The sequence below is a fragment of the Eublepharis macularius genome, chromosome 2 (genome assembly GCF_028583425.1).
Source record: "Eublepharis macularius isolate TG4126 chromosome 2, MPM_Emac_v1.0, whole genome shotgun sequence".
NCBI lineage: Eukaryota > Metazoa > Chordata > Lepidosauria > Squamata > Eublepharidae > Eublepharis > Eublepharis macularius.
The window spans coordinates 146,458,958-146,481,020 of NC_072791.1; the positions used below are offsets into that span (position 1 = coordinate 146,458,958).

The following is a 22,063-nucleotide window of genomic DNA, read 5'->3' on the forward strand; positions in this document are numbered from 1 at the left end:
AGCAAGTCCAAGAGCATTCCTAAACTCTTAATGTGGTCATCTAATGATAATCTTACTCAGTCTGGAATTAGTAAATCAGGCCCTTCCAGAATATCAGCTTCCCCAAGTAGCATCAACATGTCATTTGAATATAGTTTCATCTTGCTTCCCTCACCTACTTAACCACTGTATCCAAGTACCAGTTTAGGATTGAGAAGGTTTGAATTTAGAGGCTTAGGGTCTAACTACATGGTACATTTCCCCCAGGGATATCCCCAGGCTGAATGGATAGGCATCTTCTGAAGTTCTGTGTTTCACAAACGCACAAGGAGGAGTGATTTGGATCAGGAGGACCCTAGTGCACAAAGAGTAGGGTTGCCATGTTCCTGTCCTCTCCTGGCAGGGGTGGGAAGGACACTTGGAACTTACCTTGTGCCGGTCTCATGCTTTCCTTTTGCGCAAGCACAAAGCACATGCATACTCTGGCACCTGTGCGATGACATCACTTCTGGAAGTGAAATTGTCACACCCCCTAGGAGCACACACACACTGCATGTGTTCCCAGGGTTTCTGCTGCTGGCAGGCAACTTCTGGGGGGGCTTGCAACTTCCCACTGATCATTGGTGGATCAACAGGCAAGGAGGCAAACCCCCGGGAGTTTGCTGGCCACCAATGGGCACCTGGGAACCCTAACAAAGAGAGGAGGTTTAGACCTCCCCTGCACCATTTTACTGAGTCAGAATGTATTTGCCCCATTGAACACTGCATGTATGTGCATAGAATCATATAGCTAGAAAGGACCCCAAGGATCACCTAGTCCAAACCCCATACAAAGCAGGAAATTCATAGCTACCACTGTTTGGTTTAATTTTAACGGGTCCAGCTCTCTGGAGCAACAGCGAACAACTCTGCTCCATCCTCAGCTTTTCAGATATTTGAAGATGGCTATTATATCACCTCTCAGCCATCTCCTCTCCAGGCTAAGCATATCCAACTCTTTCAATCTTTTCTAACAGGACTTAGTCTTCAGACTCCTCACTATCTTTGTAGCCCTCCTTTGGAGACATTCCAGCTTCCAATACCCTTCTTAAACTATGGTGCTCAAAACTGAACACAGTACTCCAAATGAGGTCTAACAAGAGCAGAATGGTATCATGACCGGGACAATATACTTCTGTTGATGCAGGTCAAAAATCACATTCACTCTTTTCGCTGCTACATCACATTCAGTGTATGTTCTAATACCACCACCATCGAGCTCCTGACAGAGTTGCCAGCCCCCCTTACCTCCAAAGCAAGGGATGGGTAGTCTCATTGCAGGCCTGGGATCTTGCTCTAGCTTCCTTGAGCATGTGCTCCAGATGCCCCCGTGATGTCACTTCCAGCTGAAAAACAGAAACTGCAAGGTCTCAGTGGGGACAAAATCAGCCCGTGCATATGTTTGGGGCCAATTTGGCCCCACTGAGACTCCGTCACTTCCAGTTTTCAACCAGAAGTGCATCATCAAGGCCTCTGGAGCACATGCCATTTCACCACATGCTCCAGTCACTCCTGGCCTTCCTCCCCTTTCCTTTCCCCCAGCCAGCCAGAGGAGCAAGGCCTGGAAGTGAAAGGTGGGTGTGGGTGGCATCCCTCGATCTTGATGGCCTGTATGCTACAATAGGACAAATAGCATCTCCCCTCACCCCCACAAGCTGTTTCATGTCTAGAAAACGGAATAGATGGAAGGTCTCTCTCTGCATGCTGCAGTCCGACTCCAAATCAGGACCCCGCCCAACATGCCTGGGAAGACACCTCTTCAGTCAAACTGGGCAACGTCCCCAAGGAAAACACAACATATAGCCAGATACTTCGTTAGTGATAGGTATAATTGAATGTCATTGGCATTTCGATAACAGCCAGCTCCAAAGCTGTGGCTAATTTCATTTTGCATCTTGACATAAACAGTAAAGAGTGTTGGTGATATAACAAAACCCTGGGGAACACTACACTTCAGGCTCCAGGCAGATGATTCCACATTCCTGATGGAAGCTGTTTTGTGTTCAGAGGTTGGGTTAGAGGATGAAGATGACAGTTCTAGTCTGACATAAGCACCATTGTTTGGGTCGTACTAGGGATTGGTTTTTCAGCCAGCTGCCTTATGTCAAAGATTTCAGTTGAATATAGCCTCAGAACAGCACATTCCTCAGGAAGTAGATAGAAATACTTAAGTATAATGCACAGCTGGGTCTAAGGGTCTGTACTCAAACTCAAATCATATAGAAAGCACAAGTTCCTGGATCCAGATATTGATCCTGATATGCACTCAGATGCTCATTTCTTCCACTCGTGCAGAGTTCGCCATTTTTAACTGGACTCAGCCGTGCATAAATGAATGAGTGTACAGATTGGGTCTTTTGGTAGGAACAAATGGAAAAATAGTTCTGGGTCAGGGTCTTCAGTAACTTCAGACTAAAGGGCTTGTTTAACATCAGCATCAATTTTGCGTTAGTCTTTGTTTTTTGCATTGGGAGGTTTGTGCTTCGGGTTTTTTCTTGCCTAGGTAAGGGAGCTCCCCATGTGCATTTGAACTCCTGCACTGGAGTGAATTGTTCAATCAGGACAAGATGCCATAATTTTGATAGATTAAGCAAATTTAGGAAATCATCATATATTTGCATCACTGATTCTGGTGGCAAATTTTGTAGGATTTAGGGGTAATTTTTCCCCCTGTCAAAGTGTGGCATTGCAGAAGGGATGGTGGAAGCATTTAACATTCGGAGGAAATATTTACTGAGGATCATAAGGAAGAGGAATGCAACTAGGAAATCTGGCCCTCCAGGAAGCACCTCCGGGCCTCTTCTCTAGTTTCTGCTTCTTCGTTGCTATAAATAATAAACATTATTTTAAATGTTGAGGCCTAGAAACTTGCTTTTGCCCCCCCAGTCGAAAAAACAGGCAGACACAAGGTATGGGTATAAATAAGGGCCACTTTATTAATTCAACCATAACAAAACCTGGGATCTAACTGCGGTATAGGTCAAGCCCTGGGGTCCCACTGGACCTCCACCTTGACCTGTCTGGGCGAGCCCCCACTGTCCCGGGGGGTGTTCCATCCCATGGATGGCTGGGACCCGGCAGCCAGGCAAGTGGTTCTCCCTGTAAAGCTCCAGCCCCCACAGCCGTGGAGCCTGGGGGTGGCCTTGTCTAGGGCCCCCACCAGGCAGTCTGCCCTCACAGCTGGCAGCCGTACAGCCTCACCAACTGCTCTAGACAGACCACAATTCCCACCTAGTGGGAATGCGCCAAGGGGGTCACCGGCCCGCACCCCTGATCCTATCCTACCAGTGGCCAAACTATTTACAAGCCCACCACCTCTATGAAATTAATTAAAACACCATCTTGTTTTAATTGCATGTTGTTTTAATGAACGTGAATTTTTTATTGTATTTTAATTGTATTAATTGTATTTTTAATATGTTGGTATTCGCCCTGAGCCCGCTTGCGGGGAGGGCGGAATACAAATTTGAAATAAATAAATAATCCCTACAGTACAAGGTAGACAAAAAACAACTCCCCACAGAGCCAATTAGGGGAGAAGAAAAAAATCCTACCTGGCCCCGATAAATGGCAACCAGCTAATCCTGCACTGCTTATAGGGAACAGTGGGAGGGCCGAGCTCAGAGCGACGACTGAGAGGGCTGGGCGAATGAGAAGCCAAGCAGCTCAAAATCCTCTGGGTATACCGAAAGAAGGTGAAATGCAGACTTAATGTCGCATTTCGCCATCTCCACCCCAACACCACACTTTCTTACGACTTTGACCGCTTGGTCAAAGGATGTATATCTGACAGAGCATAAGTGATCAGGGATGGCATCCACCCTTGGGGTAGGAAAGATGATGGATGAGCCTGTATTCTCCTGAAGTCTTTTTTGGAACAACACCCAATGGGGAAACACGCAAATTCAGAACCGGGGGGGGGGGGCGAAAAGGGGCCCAGAACTCGCCCCTCTGAATATTCCTTGGCTATCTTAATGCGGACCACCTCCTCCAAGCCCACAACAGAATGCAAATTGGCAGACATGGAGAGGGTCTTTGGGCCCTGAAAGGGGATCCTGAAACGAAACGTAAAACCCTCTAACAAGAAACGAGCATTCCTGGACCTGGGGTAAGCTGCCAACAGCCGTTTAAGAACCTTCAGATTTATTGGGCTGGGATCCTTTTCCAACCGAAGGTTGGAAGCTCCCGCCCCCTCCACCTCCTGCCTACCCCCCCCCCCCCGCCTGGACTGCCGGGGGCAGGTAGTAAACAGGTGGGGGGCCCTGCAGATGGGGCACTGATGCTTGAAATTACAGGATTTTCTGGAACAAACGCCTTGGGAGCTGTAGTCCCAACAGAGAAGCTGGGGTTGAACCGGCTTACCCGCGGAATTGTGGGTACCTTGCGGACTTTGATTCTTATGAACTAAGTGGCCACTATCCATGCGGTCACCCACGTTTGGTTTGGCAGGGGACATAACCTGCAGCCATAGCTGCTGGTGAATCTTATCCCACTGCATGGCCGGGTTGAAGGCAGCCCTCATCAGGAATTCCTCGTCATATTGGAGCCATGCTCCAGCCACGAAGTCCAAATAACCCCTGTATATTATATCAATATATTGAAATAACGGGGCAGCCCTCCAAGGCTGCGCCCTGGCAATGACCCCCCGCATAAATCAACATGCCGGGGAGCCAGTTATGCCCTCCTTCTCTTCAACTGCTCCTTGTCCCTGTCATCAAGGTCTTCCTTCTCCTTTTTCTCCAGCTCATAGAATAGGAGATTGAAGACATCGACATATTCCCCCCATAATATCTTGTCCCTGGTATGGTCCCCAAGGGGCATAGCTGTGTCACCGAAAGGCAAAGCCCCAAAGGGCACGGCTCCGTAAGTAGGCATACCGGGAGCAGGCCAAATCCAGGGGCAAAAACCCCAAGGGGAAGGTTGGCCAGTGGAGGATTGAGCATCCCCCCCATACCATGTTGACAGTCCTGAAGATGCCGGGGACCCCGCAGGAGGCACACCTTCCCTACCTTGACCTGACCAGGGAGTGCCAGCAGATGTGTACGAAGTCTGAGGTGCAGGCAGGGGGGTAAGGGCAGGAACCTGACCCCATGGCCACGTGCCAGCCTGTGATGTACTTGGCAACTTACCCTCAGCATCCGAAGGCTGTACTGCCACTGCCACCTGTCCAGGCTCCACCGCCCATGCTTACTCCTCAAGGCTCTCAGGCTTGACAGCCCCAGTTTCCACTGCAGGAGCCAAAGTACTCTGCTCACCACCTTGCAGTCCGCACATCCCTTCAAGAGCAGAAAGCCTTTTTAATATCTCACGCTGAAAGGTAGCATGTGAAGTTGACTTGTTGACCTTGGCTCTTTTAGCCCGAGGAGGCCCCATGTCAGAGTTACCCCTGGCTTGCTTCAAGGCCGCTAGACAGTCTAGTATTTCCTGCCTCACCGAGGCATCAGCCTCATCCTCAGAAGAAGAAAGGGAAGGAGCCAGACGTTTAGGTGGAGGCTGTTTGGCTGGCTGCTTGCCTTTAGAAGGCCCTTGTCCTTTCCCTGGCATGGCTTCCCCAAAAGCACAGATGGAGATTATGCCCACCAAATGTAAATGACTGCTAGTGGCTACCAAGGCCACCCCACTCTGCTCAGGGCAGTAGTGTGCTCCCTAGCAATACTTGCCTCTTGAATGCAAACCCCCTGCCCTCTTGCTACAGCCGCCCAGTAAGGGCTATTGTGCCTCCGCAAAATGGCCACCAAACAAAATGGCCGCGCCACGCAGGAATACCCTGCAGGCCAGCCGACCCACCCCTGGGTCCTTGAACAAGGCCAAGTGCTGCCCAGCTAAAGCGGGAGGGGTGTAAGAAGCCCGAAAGCAAACCCCCCGCCTTGAATGCCCACCAAACAGTGTGCCCAGCATATGCCTAGGCACAGCCGAGCCACCACCCACAGCCGCGGGCAAAGGGGAGCGCCGTGGCGAAGTAATGGCCACCACCCTGAAAATGCAGCCCGAGCTGCTGGTAAAAAGAGCGCTGGCCAGAAGGAACACCACAGCCCCAAAATCGCCACCCACTGCCGCGGAGGGGGGGGAGCGGTGTGGGAAGACGAAAACACCACCGCACGACCCAGTGATTGGCCTGCTGCTTGCTCCACGCCTCCGCTAGACTCCCTGCCGCTCAGCTGTTTGTCGGAGAGGAACCGAAGGCTAGATGCCCGAGGCCACTTCCACGCCGGAGCGCCCACAGCTGCTTCGGCCTCTCCAACTGCTGCCGCTCTGACGCTCTCCCAGGAGGTGCAAGGAAACCCTCCTCCCAGCCCAAGCTCAGAGCGACAACTGAGAGGGCTGGGCGAGCGGAGCCTGAAACGCCATCCTGGCTCCACCCACCCAGATGCCCGGATGGAAGAAAAGGCGGGCAGCCTGATCTTCTCCAAGGCGGCAAATGCAGCCCCCGGCCCAAGCAGCCTGGTCTGTGTGCCGGGAGGGCTGAATTATTAAAAAGTCAAGTTAAAATTATTACATTTCCAAACTAGCCACCTGATTCTCTATTGGGAAGCCTGATTGTAGACCTTCGGAGGATTCTAGCAGTGAAATTCCCAAGTGTGAATGTGTAGAATGTGTTGCCTCTTTCAAATGCATGCTTTCTGACCTGTGTCCTGCCAACTTTGTACAGACACATTGTTCCCTAGTGAGTCAATCTCATCCAAATGTAAGTTCCAGAAGATGAGGATCATTCCTAAATCAGCAGCTACTAGCAAACTAATCATGATAATTTTTCTCCCTATCTGGTCCCTAAATAATCCTGACCAATCAGATTTTGGGTTACATTGAGGAGTGCCATTGTGTGTATGCTCTTGTTTCTTTTAAAATAACAGTTAATCAAGTTTCATATTTGTGCTTAAACCAGAACATCTTCCACTATATTACCATTTATTTGGATCCTAGATGAGTTGGAATTAGGATGAAATGAAACAGACTGCACACTTTTTTCTAATTTAAGAAAGGAGGAGCGGTATTCATACTATTCCTTTCCATTATACTCTTTTGGAATAGTATCTCCCAGTACTGTGGTAGCAAAGAGAAAAAGCTTGTCAGCATTTTGAAACAAGTAGTTGTAATTTTTAAAAAAAAACTCTCCTCTACAGTCAATTCTTGAAGAACTGAGCTAGAGAACAAGTTTTAACTTGGTGCTCTATTGTAGCTGGCCTCCACTTTTGACTCCTGAGATCTCACATTCTGAGACTTTACCCATACAATCAACAACTGGAATAGCTTGGTTGGGATATTATATACAATCTTTCTTTGCTCCTGAACACTTCTGCAACCCTCATCCCTCTGGAGAACAGAAACTTGCTTAGGATAAAATTGAATCTAATGAAACTCTATTTATAGTGGGGTGTAAAATGAAAGTCCTGGATAATTGCAATGCACTGTAATTTCCATGCCATAGTAAAACTTCTTGAATGAAAGAGAAAAATGGAGGGGACTATTAACTGTACCATCTTTTCCTCTGGTGAATTCTTCCATTGGCTTTGGTGGGCTGTTCATGTGAGTTCAAAACATAATTTTATTCCATAGATGTGGTTGCACTGATCATATGATGTCACCTTGTTCTGAGCTAGACCCTCAATCTCTCTAGTCCATCCTCTGAGAAGCAATGATTCTTGGAAGCCTCTGGCAGCTGTTTTTGAGCTCTGCACCCTTTTTAAACTGACAATGCTAGTCTCAAACCTGGGACCTTATGCATACAAAATGTGTGCTCTACCAATGAACTTTGATTTAGGTATATTTTTTGTATTGTGGGCTGAGTTGCAAGGTGGATGCCCAGTGAAGTAACCACCAAGCCACTTATCATTCACTTTCATTGGAGGTCATTTAGCATTGGCCTATTCCCCTGTGCAATCTGGTTGGTATACATCAGTATGGGTCAATTAAATTTAAGCAATGAGGAATGCAAATTCTTACCAGCTGGAGACCTGGCCTGCTGTTTAGAAATGCAAGATTATAAGCAGCACTTTATAAGAAATTAATCCATTCCAAATCTGATTTACATTAAATATATATAATTCTACTCCCATTAATGTAATGATGATAAATTGGTACGGTAATCTCATTATTATTGCTGCATGCTGCAGAGAGTCAATTATTCCCTAATGTAACATTGTATTAAAACAAATAACATGTATATTAAATTAAAATCAGCGCAACATGAATCCAGCATTGAGAAGATGAGAACTAAAGCACAGCAGAATGGTTTAGCAAAAGCAAGGTTGACCCAGTCTCTAGGAATCCAGAAGCCTCCCATTTAATGACCAGCTCTGCCACTTACTAGGAGAGAGGAATGAAAGTGGTCAACTTTCTGCATGATACACATACTGCGTAAGAGATGCTTGCCACCCCTTCATGATTTTTGTGTGGATTGTTCATATTTTGGGGAGTTTTGTCCATTCGGAAGCTATTCATGTATTGAGTTTGGCTTCTGTTCGGTTTGTCCCAAATTATGGCTGTTTCCATACTACCTTGAAAAAGCGGCAGGCTCCCTAAACGCCGGCGGCTTCTTCGCACGATGTTTTCTGTAAAACAGATGTGGGGTGTTTTTTCATCTCATATCGCGAGAAGGCGGCACCAGCATTCCAGGAGCCGGCTGCTATTTTAAGGCAGCGTGGAAACAGCTTATATCTCCCCCGAAAATCTCAAAGTACACATTTCGTTTCACAAACACCCTCTCTGCCCACCTCCCATTTTTAAAAGGCTCCAAATACATCTGTTCAGGAGAGAGGAAAGGGTGCAGGATCTCAGTTCAGATTCTGTTGAAGGTACAATGGAATCCCAGTCTCTGTCCACATCTTTCTTGGTGGAGAGAGAGAAGAGGAGTGGAGCTCATACAGACCATTTGGTTCACTGGTCACCAAAGGGAGAGAAGTACCAAGTGAATCAGGAAGCAAATGACAGAGAACTTGCCAAGAAAAGTTTCAAGAGACGGCAGCCCAAGGTTTAGAATAGCTCTCCTTCCTCAACCTCTGCCACAGCAATGTGATAATGAGGAGTGATTGAATAATTGCCACTATTGTGCAACCTCCAATCAAGTTATGAAGTTGTATGAGAGTCATGAGGCTCCATTAGTGAATCTGGAAGACAAGACTTGGCTGTCATTGCGGGGGAGAAGCTGACACATGCATCCTTCATGCTGCAATAGAAAAAGCTGGAGATAAAAATAACTAGAGCTACACAGAGGGATTAACACTTGTTTGCATTGCCATAAAGCTAATTTTGACACCTCCAACACATTTGTTCAGCTGAAGAGGAATGAAGGGTGGCAGCTGGTGTGGGTGAAAAGCTCCATCAAACAGGGCTACACCATTAGTTTTGCACTGGCAGATGTGAGGCCCAAGGCCGTCAGTGAGAGAGAGAGTCTGTTGCTGGAGATGTCTCTCTACAAGCAATTGGGTGTACAAGGTGGTATAAGGCTTTTCTGCTCTATAGCATGCTTAGTTGTGTTACACCGTCAGATGGATTATGCTGTTCTCTGGAATATGTCTCCATTGCTTAGTACTTGCAGGAAGTGTCATTACTTAAACCCTCAGACCTTGTGGACATTTTTCTGTCTTTGTCTGCGGGGTTCTCCATTTCCTGTCTGCTCCTTGTGACATTGCCTACAAGCCTTTCTCCCCCGTGTTCTTTGGCCCGTGGATCAGGATACTCAGGTGGGTCTCACCTTCTGGGTTGTGAGTTTCTGCAGAACTGTCGTGATTTTTGCTGCTTTGTGGAAGGTCCTGCTGCTTTTCTAAGCTTTGCATAAAGAGCAAAGTTATTGTGCCTCCTGCCTTTCCTTGGGCAGACTCTGAGAGGACCAGAAGGTCTGCAAGGTGAAGTTACCCAGAAGTGGACAGGATTTTTTATAGCACGAGGAGAATCAGAGATCTTCTCCCCACAAAATCTCTCCCTTGCCTTGTTTTCCTCCAACTTGGCCTGCCTTGCTGCTCTTCCATCAATTGCTCTTCCATAATTCCATGCAGCACTAAGCTCTGCCAAAACAGTAAGGTCACAACTCTGGATCCTCCTCTTCCCGTAATGTGGCTTCTTGTGCTGTGGATGCCACACAATGGGCCCCTTGCTGCCACCTACATGTTAAAGATGGATCCTGGGTGTGGAAAGGTTGAAGCATTGCCCTAAATAAGGGTGCCATTTGCTCACTTTCAACAGGCAAATCTCCACTTAAGCTAGGGTTGCCAGGCTGAGCCTAGCAACTGGCAGGAGGGACAGAGGCAGGGTCATGGTGGGATGCAGCATCATAAATGTGATGATATCACTTCCAGGGAAGTGTCAGCAAGTAGCTCTAGGAAACACTTGAAGCTCTGTGGTAGGGTTTCCAGCAATTTCTAGAACTTCTTGCCATCACTTCTGAGTTTTCCCTGTGATGCTGCCTTCCCCCCACCCTTCCCGCCACCGCTTTGAGCAATGGCAGACAATGACAGCTTGGGGCAGGGGTGCCTCCACCCCCACACACCCCCAGCGCTTTGGCAGTCCTAGCTGAAGCATCCTGCCAGTGCACAAATCAGTGGCAGTAGAAAAGCGGGGGGGGGGGGGGCATCATCAATGTGTCATTGTCACTGCACACTAAAACCCAGACGTGAAATCACCAGTGCTGCAGGATTTTGCCGTTCTCTTCAGGGAGATGCCCTGCCTCCCAAAGACTCCCACTGGTACAAGATATGCACCTGGCAACCCTAAGCTATCCTGATCAATCATTGTTGGTGTCTGGAGCCACTAACCTCAAGGTGGGGCCTGGAGTTCACCCAGACTACAAATCAGTTTCCCTGGAGGAAATGACAGCTTTGGAGGGTGGACCCTAGTCTATAATTCAAGGCTATAAGGTATCATAAAGTCTAGGAGAATTGGAAGCCCTAGAGTGACATGATGTCCCCTCTGAACTCCTTCACTTTCTTAACTGTGCATATCCTAGGTATCACCCCCAAATCTCCAGTATTTTTCCAAGCTGCTGCTGACAACCTTATCTTTCTCTCAGATTGATTCTTTAAAGTTACCAGTTGTTAGGGCTGGCACCCAGCAGAAGCTTTAGGGAATGGGGACATACAAATATGTATTGTACTGATTGATGCTGCAGTGTAACTTCCTGTGGGAACCTGGAAATGACTTCATTGTGTTGGCATGATGTACTAGGATTTCCCTTATACTTTATGGTTTCACCACAGAGTTTCAGAATCTTAGACTGTTGCAGAGGCACAATGATGTATACTTCCAGAGTGAACCTGCAAGTGGCATTGGCTCACTGTATACCCCACCACCATTTTTCTCCACCAGTGGTAGGGGACCAAGGCTGTAGTGGAAGATACGGCAGCCCTGCTGGGTTGTTTTCTCCAGTGAATGAACTGGTTTATGTGTTGGAGGGGGGGAGGGCTTTTTTTATAGGAACTGAGCTTAGGGCCACTTGACAGACCAGCCAAGTTCCTTCATTGTATTTCATGTGGAGTATGGACAGGGAAATACCCATTCACATCCTATATTTCACTTCCTTATAATAATAACATAATAATAACATTTGATTTATATATCACCCTTCAGGACAATGCCCACTCAGAGCAGTTTACAAAGTATGTTGTTATTATTCCCACAACAATCACCCTGTGAGGTGGGTGGGGCTGAGAGAGCTCCGGAGAGCTGTGACTGACCCAAGGTCACCCAGCTAGCTTCAAGCGGAGGAGTGGGGAATCAAACCCAGCTCTCCAGATTAGAGTCCCACTGCTCTTAACCACTACACCAAACTGGTTCTCTTCAAGAAGCTCAGGGTGGCATGGTTTTGTTGGGTGCTGTGGGTGCTTGAACCCAGAACTTGAGGCTAATCTCTCCAGAACCTTGTCTTGTGTGCCACCAGAGCTTCTTCCTTTCATGGAGAGCTGCTGCTGGCCAATCTCCTCTGCACCACAGTTCTCTCCTCAGGATAGCTAGCAGAGGAAGCAAGTCCTGCCACGAAAGCTGCAGCGAACAGCTGCTTGAAGGGTTTGGTTAGATCAAAGTAGAAGTAGGCAGCTGCTGCCTACAGGCTAGGCCTTTCAGACTAAGCAACTTTTCTGTAGAGTGAAGGTTAGGGTTGCCAGGATCCTGGGGGGGGGGATGGGGAGGTTGCACAGGGAGGAATCACATGGGGGGCGCTTACCTCACATGCACACACTCCAGAGTGCTCCTGCATCATTCTTGGTGCCTCACAGAAGTAATGGGTTGCGTCAGGGGCTGACTGTGTAAAAATTAGCCCCAAACACTAAATTAGGAATGACACCATTCCCAGAGCAATGTGGGGCACTCTGGAGTGCATGGTAATGCCCTTTGCCCTCTCACCATGTTCCCACACTCTCCCCTCCCACCAACCAGGTGAGAGGTAATGGGGGGGCAGAGGCTAGGGTTGGGGGGTCCCCTGCACTCACTGGGGGCTTGGCAAGCCAAGTGAAGATGGTGCTGATTCTGGTTCCTAATGCTTGCCTGGTTGACCTTGTGCCCTTCCTCTGCCTTGCCCTGCACATTCCTGACCGTGACCATGCTTCTGCCATTCCCTGTGGAATTATCCATTCTCTCTGACCTGCCCCTCTCCGGCTTTATTTATTTATTTGGAGCACTTTTAGTCCACCTTTCTCCCACAAGGCACTCAAGGTGGATTACAATGCCCATGTGACCTTTGGCTTCACTTTGGAATCTTCCATTCCTGCCTGACCCATCTCCCTGCCTAGCACTCCCTTCCTCATTGTATCCTTACAACAATTCTGCAGGGTGGGTTAGACTAAGCAACAATGACTGGTTCAAGGTTATCTGGAGATCTTTATAGGAGAACAGGGATTTGAACATGAAGTCCAAAGATATCATGTAAGTGTGGATCCCTGTATCCCCCAGTTCTGGTCCAATAGTCTAACCACTACACTTCCCTGGCTGTAAGGTGAAACATGAGGAGACATGCATTCTCATGAACATTCAGGGAGAAATAACAAGCCACAGAATAAAGTGGCTGAGTGCATGCCCACCACATGTTCATTTATTTCCTTACCATTTCTACTATAAAATGCAATTGTTACCATTAAAATAAACTATCCAAGCAACATACAGTAAAAATATTAAAGCACTATAAAACTCATCATTAAAATCATAAAAATAAAACTTAAGACATCGGCAATACACTGCTAATGTAACAGCCAGAGGAAACTTTTGAGTATAAGTGTGTTTTTATCAGGCGATAGATCAAAGCAAAACATGGCTTGGTGGATCTCCCCAGGCAGAGCATTCCAGGGGGTGTGCCACCACACACAAAAAAACCCCTATGCCATATCCTAATCAACATTGCTTGCAAATAAGGGGATCAAGATGTAGGATCTTGCTGGATGCAACCCAACTGCCCCATTTTTATTACTATTAATGTTGTTGTTTGTTTATAGTCTGTCTCACTGAGATCCAAGGCAGATTATCCACTGCAAATGAATACAATATAATCAATAGCTAGGACATTCAGAGCAAAAACACAATATGATCAGCAGTTGAGACATTCAATGAAAACAGATACAATAGAGTATGGTAGCTGCAAATTTGAAAACTAGCATAAAGCTGAACGCATAGATTCAGGGCTTTTTTTCTGGGAAAAAAGCCCTGAATCTATGCATAGAATCTAACGCATAGATTCAGAGCTTTTTTTCTGGGAAAAGGGGTGGTGGAACTCAGTGGGTTGCCAGCACAGGGGGCAACTCTTGGCAGGAGGTGGTGCCCCTAATACCACATGTGTGCACGCAAAGTGCACTTATTGCTCCCAGGGCCAATGACGTCACTTTGGGTCAGCTGGAACAAGGGGGGAGTTTTTAAAAGTTTAAATCGCCCTTGGCAAAAATGGTCACATGGCTGGTGGCCCCACCCCCTGATCTCCAGACAGAGGGGAGTTTAGATTGCCCTCCACGCTGCTGGAGCGGCGCGGAGGGCAATCTAAACTCCCCTCTGTCTGGAGATCAGGGGGTGGGGCCACCAGCCATGTGACCATTTTCAAGAGGTTCCGGAACTCCGTTCCACCGCGTTCCAGCTGAAAAAAAGCCCTGAATGAAACCTTTCTGAATTAAAGCGTAAGTATTTAATGTGACATCTTTAGCAATGTCCAGCTACTCAGTAACATACCTACATCAGCAGACAGTACCCAATAGTGCCTGTCCCTTACTAAGTTATTTCTTTGAACTATTTCTTATAACACAGCTCTGTAATCTAAGTAGAAAGTCCTGCTGAATAATTTCATCTTGCATAGTTTGTGGAAAGTCAGGAAAGTTGGAGCTTTCCTGACCTTCTCAGACAGGCCATTCCACAAAGTGGGGGCTACCACAGAGGAAGTGCATGTTTGGGCAGTTGTTCATTTAGCCCAACTGCAGGGTGGTATCTGCAGAAGGCCCTGTTCTTATGAGTGAAGCTACCATGGGGAGACCTATGTAAAGTGAATTCCAGTAGTCTAGTCTCAATGTTACCATGCATAAATCCAGGTGACCAGATCAGCCATGTCAAGGTAGGGGGCCATCTTCCAAGCTATTCCAAGTTGTGAGGAGGCCTTTTTTGCCGTTGCATTTACTTGCTTCTCTAGCAGTAGTGCTGGATCCAGTATAACCCCTGGGCTTTTCACCTAAGTCAACTGGACCCCATCAAAGGTCAAAAGCACAATGTCCTTCAAGACCTCTGGTTTTCCCACCAGCATCCCTTTCATCTTGTCTGGATTTAGTTGCAATATATGGAACAGAACTAAATGAGACCGCAGGTTCAGCCCCTGGAAGAACGTCTGGTAGGGAAAGGATTTTAAGTAGCTATTCTGAGAGCCATCAACAGTCACAGTACCCGGTGCTGTATTTAACAGACCATAAGTCTGATTCAGCATAAAGCAGCTCATATCCCCAATACTCATGGAAGAAAAGAGCGGCGCTCCAAAGGAGAGAAGCATATTCCATGAGTTGCCACCACACATCATAGAAACCAATCAGCACTCCACCAGGGTATCTGTTGGTTAAATCTTGCAATCCCAGGAAATCAGACGGCCAGTTTACACAGGCACTTCCCTCAACAGTTTTCTCCATGCTATCACTCCCAGATGTGTTCCTACACATAAGAGAACAGAACTGTACCAACCAGCTGGTAATACACTCAAGCAAGCAATTTCTGTGATCATGGCAGGCCCAGAAATTGCTGCTGTGATTGTGGAAATTGCTTCCAAGTATAGCCATGAGCACAGGGACTGCTGAGAGTGATTACATGAAGCAAAGCAGCCAGGGAACTGCCTGAGCGAACCAGATCTTGGGCAGCTATAAATATCAACAGCTGACATGCACTCTGCATTCCCAGACTGCCATTATCCATGCATGGTGCCTTCCTTAGGTGAACACTGCTTCACATGGGCATATTCCATGCATGGCATGTGTGTATGTTTACCACTAAACAAATATGGCTGCCCTTGATACATTCAGCTTGTTCTATTAGAGTTAAAGGGGATTTACCCTGACAAAAGCAGCCTGGAATAAAGTGTGTGCCAAAGAAACACTCAGCTGGCAGGGAAGGACGGTGAAGTGTGCAGGAGAACAGCAAGGGGAGAAAGGGGGGTAGCATGGAGGAAGATCAGATGTCAGAGTGGAATGAGTCTTTGTTGTAGGAAGAGAGGTAGGCAAGGCTCTGCCTGGGAGGCTGTCCACAGATGGAAAGCAAGGAGACCCCTTCCAGTATGTGGACCTTCCTGCATTGTAATTCCAGTAGATGGACCTTCCTGCATTGTAATTGATGTGTGATTTGTTTCCCCCATCTCTGCTAGATCTACCTGTCATGGAAGAGTGGCCCAGGCGAGGTGAAGCACTGGAAGGATATGATTGCACATCCCCGTCAGGCTGTGGCACAGTGGCACCAACTGAAGGCCTGAGAGGCAGAGGCCAACGAGTCGCTCTGAGTTTCAGTGCACCCAGTCAACATTTATTGGCCACCTTCTCACTACTTTATGCACAACAGCTGCACCCAGGTCTCCTCCAGGGGAAAAGCTCGGGAACGACCAGAGGCTAAGGGTGAAAACTTGATATATGTACCAAACTCTGGGAAAGTGGCGCTGGTGCCCAATGTGCCAGTTCAGCACACAGCACCATCAGGAGCATCGTTACTACCCAACCTCCTGCTTTAGCCTTCAGACTTATGTAGAAAGAAGAGAGAGAGAGAGAAAGAGAGAGAGAGAGAGAGACCAGCCCTCCTGTCAGAAGTGGTCTCAGCACTGATTTGTTGGGGTTCCCAGTGTGGCAATGGCACTGGCGTGATGGGAGGAGACGGGTCTACTACCGCCATACAAGACTTCCTATGAGTTCTTCCAGCCAAAGGCCCCTTGGGATGGCACCCTGTTTCACCATGAGGAAGCTAGCCACTAGTGGTGGCTGTGCAGTCCAAAGAGGGGGAATGGCAAGGAGATCACACACTCTGTTTCAATGAGGTTGTTTCTTTATAATTCAATAAAACTTGTAAGAGTAATAAGAATAATATAAATAACAGTGCTGGCTAGACCTTTGTCCTGGCCAGGCTTCTCAGCAAGGGGGGGGTAGGAGGAGCCATGATGCTCCTCAAAGGCCCCTGTGTGTTTGTTGCGTGTGCGTGCGTGTTGTAACTATGCGTGAAGGACATTCATGCATCACTTGTGTTCTCCTTCTCTCAGCCCTAGAGAAGTTGTTTCCCTGCCCGAGAGGGTTTGATCGGCGGCCCAGCAGGTATTGGTGGAGAGCTTATGCCATGTGGAAAAGGAGGAGCATCGGAGCTTTGGATGGGAAAGCGAGAGAGGCAGTGAGGACTGGAAGTCATTTCTTTTAGCCACTCTGTGGCACATAGACTTGGCATCCATGAAACGTGTCACAAACAGAAGTGTGATCACAAATTCAGTGAGAGCGTACTCTTTTTCTCTCTTGCCTCTTGGCAGAGGGGAAGTAGACATGCTGGGTACTCCTGAATTTCCCGGGGTAAGCAACCCAAACTGACCCCTTCCAATACATCAATAACCTTGTCAAGAAAATTGATTATCAACCTTAATAATCCATCCCACTTTTCACACGTCCACTCTTGCTAGCCAAAGGCTCAATTAAATTACCCACTCCCCAGCGTCCTATATGTGTTGGTACAAACCTGATCTCCCCATCTTGACTTCAAAACATACTTTCCCCCAGCCCACTTCTATTGCAACAAAAAAACGCCACCTATCCAACCTCTAGCCAATCAGTTCTCCTGCAGCACTGTTAAGATGGATGGCCTGGGAATTGATTTCTCATTCGTCATTTACATGTTCCAAATGTATAGTTCTTCCCAGCTTAACTTACATGACAAAGAAGGATTTGATTTTTAAAGAAAAAAACCTGGAGTGGGACATTCCTTTTACATTGCCAAGATGGCTTGACTCTCCCAAAGCGGCCTTTGGGTGCAGGGTGTCCATGCTGTAACTCCTGATTTGATCTTAGGTATTATTAATTTCCTCCACATTTATCTTCCCCTTTGCCTGTTGGTATATCTCAATATCAGAGGAAATTGACTCTTCTAGGCAAGAGCCCCAAACCCTCTCAAGACTTGATAGGTGGGCAGGACTGTGAAAACGGGCTAAAGGGAACTGGAAAGAAATCATTGCATGTGATTTCAGTTCTGCTCTAGATTTTTGACAGAAACTTACCACAATTTCCCTGCAATCAGAGAACAAAGATCAATCCATACAATGCTTGTAATTGTTTAAAATCTGCATGACTTGATTTTGTCAATTATTTGGGATGCATGTTGGTGTTAAGCCTTGTGAATATTTTGATAAGTGTCCAGATCACAAATCACCACTTCTTGAAGAAAAAAAACACAATTTTCCAAAATGGGTTAGGCCAGGACAAAATGCATCTATGAATCAATGCCACAAGATCACTCAGCATGTGACTATCAGCATCCCTTCCCCACTCCCCGCCGCCCAGTTTGTCTTGCATTGTAGAGGAGGATCATCTGACCTGTTCGTTATGAGTGTACACCTCAGTTTTGTGCAACACTGCAAACTTTCCTGATGTGTGAGGTGGGAAGAAGCATAATTTTGACAACCCTATTGGCTATAGCCATAGCTTTGTTAAAAAATGATGTACGGCCATATATGCAGAATGTTCTCCAGTCTAGACACCCATTTCAAAGATAGTTCATGTTGACTTCAACACAGTTGTGTGAATCAGCATTAAGGCGGTGTTCCTAGATTACAATCAGGTGCTGCACAGGTACTTTCAAGGCACTATTTCTAGGCTAGAGTAGTGGAGCTGCCTCACTAAGGTGTTCCAGCCCTCCACCCTCCTGCACAGCCAGATGCTGCCATCCAGAAATCCATCTGGCAGCTGCCTCATTTCCCTGAAGGCTGACAACTCCAGCACCCAACTCCTCTTCAGCAGAAAAACTGGCTCTGTGGGCCTGATACACAAGTGGGGCCAACTCTAGGATGCAGGTTCCTTCTGGAGATGGTTATTTGGGGTACCATTAAAAAGCAGTAAACTGTCTGTTATTAAGTTTATTGTAATATTTTTGCCACTGTGGAAAACGCCATTCAGATTTTCTTCCTCTGGCTTCAAAATGTCTCAAGCTGCCTTGGTACACCAGAGCTGCTAGGATAGATTCCAAATGCCATTTCTGGGAATATGGCCCTGAAATGTCTTTTGTCTATTGACTCACTTTTATCCTGTGAAGTCCACATAGATCCATAATTTAGGGTCCTTTTATCCCTCTCCCATAATCTCTTCTACTCATAATGCCCATGCCCATTGCTTTTCACTTCCATAGGGCCCAGTCTTAATTCCTTTAGGACTAGTAGAAACTTGCAACATGACTCCCACATGCATATATGATCCTTTCCCAATGTGACATAAATAGACAATATTAGGATCTTGGGTTTGTATCCTGGGATGGACCTCCATGAAGCCCCAGTAAAATATCATTCCCCACTCACCATAACCTTGGATTCCACTTGCCTATTTTATAGCAAATAGTCTGATTACTGGTTCCTATTGAAGGAGTTTGTTTTCTGTATATGTGAAATTGCTTGTCTGATGCACTCCAAGCCTTGAGATAGTGTATGGGATTGACCACTAATGACAGCAGCCAAGATACAGAATAAATAATTTGACAGTCATAAGAAACAGTGCACTACTTGGTTGTTGTGGGTTTTCCGGGCTGTATTGCCGTGGTCTTGGCATTGTAGTTCCTGACGTTTCGCCAGGAGCTGTGGCTGGCATCTTCAGAGGTGTAGCACCAAAAGACAGAGATCTCTCTGAGTGTGACACTGTGACACTGAGAGATCTCTGTCTTTTGGTGCTACACCTCTGAAGATGCCAGCCACAGCTGCTGGCGAAACGTCAGGAACTACAATGCCAAGACCACGGCAGTACAGCCCGGAAAACCCACAACAACCATCGTTCTCCGGCCGTGAAAGCCTTCGACAGTACAGTGCACTACTTGCTGATGAGATATAAATAAAATCCAGGACAATGCAAGCATACAACTTACCCACTAGGTGGCAGCATTGATCCATTGGCACATCATTACTGACCAGCTGCTTCGAACCACCTAGATGTAAGACTATAATTGACACTTTCACTCACGGGTTTGATAGTCAATGCAAGACTTTCAGATTCTCCTCCAACCCCCTCCCCCCATCCCCAAAAGAAAGAATTACTTAGGAATCATGAACAGGAGTTGCAAGACTGATACAAACGTTTTGCTGCAACTACTTGACTGTGTGGAAGGAAGACATTTCCAAGAGAATTATTGGATGGTAGTGGAGAACATAATATAGCAGTACCTGCAGTGGATGTCGAAGCAGCTAGATAAATAGATTGGAGGATTCTTCACATCTATGCGTTAGTGGTGGTGGTGGTGGAGGAGGAGGAGCCAGACCCAGGAAAGAGGGTTAGTGGGCTAAATGAACGATGAGTTCAGAGTGCTGTAATATTACTAAGCGGGTCCCTGTTTTTTCCTTGAAACATATGATGATGATGTCCACTATGACAACCTCTTTCAAGCCAAATCCACCTCAGCAGTCCTAATATGAGCACACAGCTTGTCTCACCTACTGCCTCTTCACACTGTTGCCCATCAGTTCATGCTGCAGCTCCCCTCTATCCCTCACCCCCCCCCACACACACACACATATCTTGACAATCTTCTTTTTCCAGCCTCCTCCAAGCACAGTTCCCTGTGCAATGCTCCTCAGACTTGATCTACAAATCTCATCCACTCATCTTCTGGCCCCCTTCATAGCCCCAGTAATAAATGTTTAACAATACAAATATGCAGGTGGTCCATTTCCAACAAATTGAGTGAGTCCACCAAATAACTAAGTTCACAGTTAGAACACCCTGCTTGGTTGAAGCTCTTGCCTTTCCCACAGTCACTTTTTTTAAACCGCAGTGATTGCCATATGAGTTAAATGGGAGGCATACATAGCAGGATTATGCAAGTTCCTTCATCCTCCAGATTTTTACAATATATCTGTAGTCCTACTTACCTGTAGAAGGAATCTACCCTTTCAGAAGTCCAGTGAGGACATTGTATAGAAGAAATGATGGCATGCTTCCATGTGTTCAATATTTTCCTTCAGTCCTGGGCATTTAATCCCATGTAATAAGGGTCAATTTCCAGCACTTAAAACTGGACATATAGCTGCTTCTTCCAAGTAAACCCGAGGGCTTAGTCTCTCAAGCTGTCCTCAAAAAGGTTGACAGGCCATGTACAATAGTTTTAGGGGTGGGAGAGTAAGAGTGCTTTCTTTTGTTGAGTTAGTCAGTGTTTTACGGTATTTTTTATACAATGTACAGATACCTAAACCATATTTCTGACAGGCACATTTTTATAAACATACCAATATATAATTAAGACTAGGGAAGCTTGTGGGAATAGAAGCAAGGCCCCAAATAATTGGGCAAGTTTTGGCAGAAGTCAACCATCTTGTAGAAGATGTGAAATTAGATTTTGGCTCTTCCCCTCTCCCCTTTCCTTATAGCATTTTGTGGTATCACTTCAGTTGAGCAGGCTTTTTTCTAAAATTAAAGTCCCAAGAGAGTTTTTAATATATATTTCTGTATTACTCCATTGTTGGGGAGGCTGGAAAAGAACAGAGACAGCAAGACATGATTGAGCAATATACACTTCTTTAATAGTTGAGGTCTTATTGGAGAAACCAAACTAAATTGTACTGAACTGAGAGTGACAGCTTTTTATTTTTGTGTCCCACCTGTACAGCTGTCAGCCAATCAGATGCAACAAAACAGGTTAGATAGCAAAACAATTAAGGGGACTTTGATACCATAACAAACAGGGGAACACACAACTTTCTATTTCAGTATTTTATCCAGTCCTGTTTTCTCAGCTGCTTCCTAAGCATATAGTTAAAAGACTCGTAACATTCCAACAGCATGAGTTGTTATGATAGTTGTTATGAATACCATTCATTGTTCATTACTGCTTTCTTGTAAGGGGAGTAAATTGTGCCTACTCTGAGGCTGCCTTGCTTTTGGGGGGGGGGGGTAAAGCTTTACTGGGTGATTCACAAAACTGCACCCACTGTCTATGTTAAGTTATTTAAAATGAGCAAAAGGGCATCTAAATCATGGTCGTTATTCCTCCTCTCCTCCTTGACTGGAGCACTAAAATGCTTCTGTTCCGAGGCAAACACTTTCTTTATTCCGGTGCCTGATAGCAAAATAAAGCATACTAAAATTCAAAATGCATTTGGGAGTTGTAACCTCTTTGTGCAGACTTGGCTACTGTCCAAGTAGTCTGCAATTACAAGCCTATAAAAGTCCCAGCTAACTGAGAACATTCAGGTCACCATAAGCACCATTCTTTAGTTCATCATGACACAACAGTTCCTCGGTCCCTATTACAGATGCGATTATCATTGAAGATCTCTGTTGATTATGGGGGTAGGGATTCTCATGGAGAGGGAAGCCACACAATGACTCCAGTGTCAGATAATACAGGAAGATATCTAGCAATCTCACAAAATTCACTGCTCACACTTAAATAATGGGTTGGATGA

The 22,063-nt window shown here is 46.4% G+C and overlaps 1 protein-coding gene across 1 annotated transcript in view; it reads left to right on the forward strand.

Annotated features, from left to right (window-relative positions):
• The window catches only part of SYT7 (synaptotagmin 7), a 285,478-nt gene extending 269,045 nt beyond the window's left edge, over positions 1 to 16,433 (forward strand). The window contains exon 9 of the mRNA XM_054971645.1: positions 15,812 to 16,433. Coding sequence (XP_054827620.1) covers positions 15,812 to 15,916 — 105 coding nt within the window. The 3' untranslated portion in view covers positions 15,917 to 16,433. The remainder of the gene's footprint in view (positions 1 to 15,811) is intronic.
• The last annotated feature ends 5,630 nt before the right edge of the window (positions 16,434 to 22,063 follow it).